The following is a 5,514-nucleotide window of genomic DNA, read 5'->3' as shown; positions in this document are numbered from 1 at the left end:
CCTGTGCAGAGCAATTATATATTATTTATCTAAACTGGTTTTGTTACTTTCTATCTCGTGATAGAATTGTTCTGGTTTTTACATCTCACTTAATACATCAAAAAGCTTTGCATTTCACCAGGCAGACTTTAAACTCACATCTATGAAAGTTTAAGTGGCATTAAACTTTAACTATGAAATTTTGAATCATTAGATGCTTAAACACCAAGTAGCATGATGCTTTATGTATGTGCAATTGCATTCATCAGAACAAGCATGTTTGTCATCTAACTGGACCAACAGTTCTCAAACTTGTTGATCTCAGGACCCTTTCATACTCTTAAAAATTACTGAGGACCCCAAAGAGATTTTTCACATTTATATAGATTTTAGATGTTGACATTTATGAAAGCTATTGACATTTACCATATTAGAAATTAAGACTTTTATTTTTAAAATATGTATTAATTTATTTAAAAATAATAATTGTAAGACCATTATACGTTAATATAAATAACATATCTCTATGAAAATAACTTTGTTTTAAAAAAAAAACTACTGAGAAGAGTGGCATTGTTTTACATTTTTGCAGATCTCTTTAATGTCTAGCTTAATAGAAGGCAGCTGTATTCTCATATCTGTTCTGCATTCAGTCCATTGTGATATCACGTCAGGTAGCCTCTGAAAAACTCCACTGTACATTCATTTGTGAGAGAATTAGATTAAAAAAAAGGAATTAGTATCTTAATATCATTATGAAAATAGTTTTGATCCCACAGATCACTGGAAGGATCTCTGAGCCCCCCAAGGGGTCTCCAGACCACATTTTGAGAGCTGCTCTACTAGATTCACATAGTTAGATGCCATCTGGATTGGTTTTTCCTCAATTTGTGCTATTTAAAGGGAAGAAGAAAGAAAGGGAGGAACCAACTAAGGCACTCCTAATATATTAAAATATCTAAAATAACCACTAAAGTAATAAAACAGGGCATAAAATATCCAAGTCAGTGATATGAGAAATCAATATAAGAATGATATGAGAAATGACAAGAAATAAAACAACTTAATCCCAAAGGATGGCAAGGGAAGTAAAAAAAGAAATATTAAAAGGTGAGGAAAATAGAAAGCACAAAATAAGATGGTAAATGTTTCTTTTCTTTAAAATTTATTTAAATGAATGTGTTCACTGTGGTAATTCATCTGACCAGTACACTTATTATTAGGCCATGCATGATATGTGTGTACATTTCAGTATGTATGTACACTTCAATGAAAGTGTTTAAAAATAGATGACAGAAATAAATCCAAATTTATTGGAAATTATTATTATATAAATATAAATGAATGAAATCATGTAGTTAAAAGACATATACTTTTGAATCATAGGACCAGACTACAGGAAAATCCAACCACTGCATATATTGCTTATAATAGACACATCTAAAACATAAGGATATTGAAAGTTTGAAAATGAAAGGATGGACAAAAATGTACTAGGCAAATACTAATAAAAAAAAAAGTTGATGTGGCTATATTATCAGACAAAATAGATTTTAAGGCAAATTAATGTTGAAAGACATTCAACAATCTTAGAAGACAGAACTATAAGGAGAAATAGACAAATTCACCATCATAGAAGGAGCCTGTAACCCACCTCCCCATGCAACTGATTGATCAAACAGACAAAAGTGAATAAAGGTTTTATGATATTTAATTTGAACATTACAAATTAACAAGTTTGATCTAAAGCATATAGAGAGAACCCAGCACTCAACAATTGCAGAATCTATATTCTTTTCACACCTGGAACATTAGATGGACTATATTCTAGGCCAAAAAGCGATTCTCAACAAATTTCAAAGACATGGTACTATTCAAACAGTATTCTCTGATGGCAGTGCAATTTAGTTAGAAATGAAAAACAAAAAGATGAAGAAAAAATCTATATGCTTGAAAATTAAGAACCATTTCTAAACCCAAGGGTCAAAGAAAAAAATCATATGAAACTTAGAGCCTATTTAGAACTCAAAATAATGAAAATTCTGCAAATCAAAATTGTGGCATCCCACTAAAGCTGCTCTTACAGGGAAATTAATAGCCTTATATACTTACATTAGCAAAGAAGAAAGGCTAAAATTAATGAGTATCCAACCTTAAAAAGTAGGAAAAGGAACAACTGAAAAGACTCAATAAAGTAGAAGGAAGGAAACGATAAAGACAAAATTAGACATCAATGAAATAGAAAACAGGATAAATGCCAGAGAAGAGCTGGGTTTTTTGAAAAGACAAATTAACAGACCTCTGGCAAGATTGATCAAGGAAAAAAAGCATATAAATACACAATGTTGGGGATTGAAAATAAGACATAACTACTAAGAAGTATCCTGACCCAAGTTTCTTCACACCACCGTTGACTTTTCTCTGAAGGACTTTTTTCTTGCCCATTTTGTGGACCTGAGCCAGAAACTGCTTTGATCAGGATACTTGTCCTCTGGGCTCACATGCAAGGACCTCGTCTTGTTCTCCAGACGCCTGCCTGTGCTGGATGTTCAGACCCAATACGTGGAACCCCCCCCCCCCCCCGCTTCTGATTCAGGGCAAAGGATAGAGCTAAGAATTCTGTAGTAGATACAGGCATACCTCGGAGATATTGCGGGTTTGGTTCCAGACCACTGCAATAAAGTGAATGTCACAATAAAGTGTCACGTATTTTTCGGTTTCCCAGTGCATGTAAATGCGTATACTGTACTGTAGACTATTAACTGAACAATAAATAGCATTATGTCCGAAAAAACAACGTACATACCTTAATTTACAAATACTTTGTTGCTAAAAAATGCTAACCATCATCTGACAATACAGGATTGCCACAAACCTTCAAATTGTGAAAAGCGTAATGTCTGTGAAACGCAATATAATGAGGTATGCCTGTAAATGAATACGACCATCTTATAGACGCTGAGTGGGGAAGGCAAGGAATTCCAAGACTCCGATATTCCAGGATAAAAGGGCCTGTGGCTTACCATGAAGCAGTATTAGCCACAAATGAGGAAATGTCATAAACCACAGGGAACAAAATGAAAACACTCTCCCAGTGGATGAGTTGGATTTGCGAGGCCCACTGCTTTTCTTTGCCCCTTAAGCTAGGCGCAGGAGAACTCGCTCCGGTTCTGTTTCATTGTTCCCCTTTTTGAGCTCCTTCCCCCGTAGAAACGTAACACCAAGCTGACAAATCTAGTCTCCTGTGAAGGTGACATTGGCCGCACCTAAGCTCCCATTTCCTCTCTCTGCAGCCAGCTACACAGCTCTTCTCTTCCAGTACCCTGACAGTGAGGCACCCCAGCTCTGCAGCCTCTGTAGCCTTTTGTCAAAGGCTTTGCGCACAGCTGAGGAGGAGAAATAGAAAATCAAAGGGTCCATGCAAGCATTGAGGGCGCTGAGCAACACTGTATACACCCGCCACCTTTCGCTTCTGTCATGAAAGAACCCCACCACGTGAGACACATTGTAGGGCCCAAAACATACCAGGAAATTGAACAGGGTCGCAACCACCAGCCCCACGGCTCTCCAGCGCTTCCGGGTCCCCACTTGGGTCTGGGAGAGAATGATTCGCACAAAACGCCAGTAGCAGAAGATGGTGACCACCATGGGGATGAGGAAGAGGACGAGGCACAGCTCCAGCCGCACAGGAAGCACCACCGTCAGCTGCTCTTCGGTGAAGTTGTCATAGCAAACAGAGAGGTTTTGGGCATCACTCGTCGACTTGTTGGTTGGTAAGTATTGTGCAATGATCACAATGCTACAGTGTCCGAAGGACAAGATCCAGATGGCCACAGCAGCCACCACTCCGTACACGGGCCGGCGGGACAGCTTGTACTGCACGGGGAAAGCCACACTGCGGTAGCGCTCGACGCTGATGCCCACCAGCAGCCACGTGCTGCAGTAGATGCCGCTGTAGAAGCCATAGCTAGTGAGGGCACAGAGCATGTCCCCCAAGGGCCAGAAGAAATTATGCGCCGCCTCAACCATCTTGAAGGGCAACAGCAGCAGCAGCAGGAGGTCCGCCAGCGTCAGGCTGAGCAGGAGGATGTGGATGGGTGCCGGGTTGGGCTGGCGGATGCGCCCCACGAAGGCCCGCAGCGCCAGGAGGTTGGCAGGGAGACCAAAGAGAAAAGATATAAAGTAGACGAAGAGAAGTCCCAGGTTTCCGAGACTTGAGGCCATCCTTCCTGAAGAGACAAAAGGTGGTGTCAGAATCCTCTCTGACTTTGGGTTTCCCAGCCCCAAACCAAGGCGAATCAGATTCTTTGCCTCTCCCCTCCGTGCTTCACCGAGCGATTATTCCTAACCCTGCAGACGGAGTGCTATCTGCTTCCTGTGTGTCAGGGAGAAAGAAGTCCTCCTTGCTTCACAACCAAATTACTTCTTCAGAACCCTCCCCCTCTCCATTTCCACTCCCTAACCCACACGGTATATATCCTAGAATGGGCACCCAGGAAGTGCTTTTTGTTTTTTTTTTTTAACATCTTTATTGGAGTATAATTGCTTTACAATGGTGTGTTAGTTTCTGCTGTATAAAAAAGTGAATCAGCTATACGTATACATATATCCCCATATCCCCTCCCTCTTGCGTCTCCCTCCCACCCTCCCTATCCCACCCCTCTAGGTGGTCACAAAGCACCGAGCTGATCTCCCTGTGCTATGCGGCTGCTTCCCACTAGCTATCTACTTTACATTTGGTAGTGTATATATGTCAATGCCACTCTCGCACTTCGTCCCAGCTTATCCTTTCCCCTCCCCATGTCCTCAAGTCCATTCTCTACATCTGCATCTTTATTCCTGTCCTGCCCCTAGGTTCTTCAGAACCATTTTTTTTTTAAGATTCCATATATATGTGTTAGCGTACAGTATTTGTTTTTCTCTTTCTGACTTACTTCACTCTGTATGACAGACTCTTGATACACAGGAGACGAAGGCAACATAATTATCTTTCGTTCTCTACCAAAGTAATTTGTGCTGTTTTACTATCTGCATTTGATTGGCAACAGAAACTTCTGGAAAGGTGAAGATTGCTGGATAGGGCTGCTCTCATTATCTTAAAATGCTAAGGGAGGGGCCTCTTTTCTCCATCCCTATCCCCAGCCATGCATAGCTGATTCCCAGGTCAGGAATCTCTCGGGAAACCCCCTTTCAGCTTAGAAAAGGGCAGTGCCTCCTGGGGTGACCCCACCCCTTCTCATGGGGTGTTAGTATTGAGTCTAGGTAAGATTGGCTCCTCTGGAAATGACTATTTTGAAGTCTGTCCTTAGGAAAAAACCTAGCATAGTCCCTTGCATATAATAGGCGCTTAAATACTTGTGGAGTGAAAGGAAGGTAGTTGGATGTGCCTGTAAGAGCTTATTAGCTGATGATACAAGCAAAGAATAGGTCAGAACCTGTGCTTTTTACCTTCTCTCTTTTATCTCCATTCTGTCGCCCAGGTCACCAGTATTGGGACATCATTGGTGCTGGAGTCTTAGGGGAATTCAGACTAAG

The 5,514-nt window shown here is 40.8% G+C and overlaps 1 protein-coding gene across 1 annotated transcript; it reads right to left on the bottom strand.

The window, feature by feature from the left end:
* Nucleotides 1–3,276: 3,276 nt before the first annotated feature.
* On the bottom strand, nt 3,277–4,203 carry LOC133078940 (free fatty acid receptor 2-like). Its single transcript, XM_061174164.1, has one exon. The coding sequence runs from the start codon at nt 4,201–4,203 to the stop codon at nt 3,277–3,279; it is 927 nt and encodes a 308-aa protein (XP_061030147.1).
* Between the last annotated feature and the right edge of the window lie 1,311 nt (nt 4,204–5,514).

This window comes from Eubalaena glacialis, chromosome 18 (genome assembly GCF_028564815.1).
Source record: "Eubalaena glacialis isolate mEubGla1 chromosome 18, mEubGla1.1.hap2.+ XY, whole genome shotgun sequence".
Lineage (NCBI taxonomy): Eukaryota > Metazoa > Chordata > Mammalia > Artiodactyla > Balaenidae > Eubalaena > Eubalaena glacialis.
The sequence above is the reverse complement of the archived record's forward strand: the minus strand, read 5'-3'. Positions and strand labels throughout refer to the sequence as shown.

Coding starts and splice junctions, on each gene's coding strand:
- LOC133078940 (XM_061174164.1), bottom strand. CDS start 4,203: ATGGCCTCAAGTCTCGGAAACCTGGGACTTCTCTTCGTCTACTTTATA.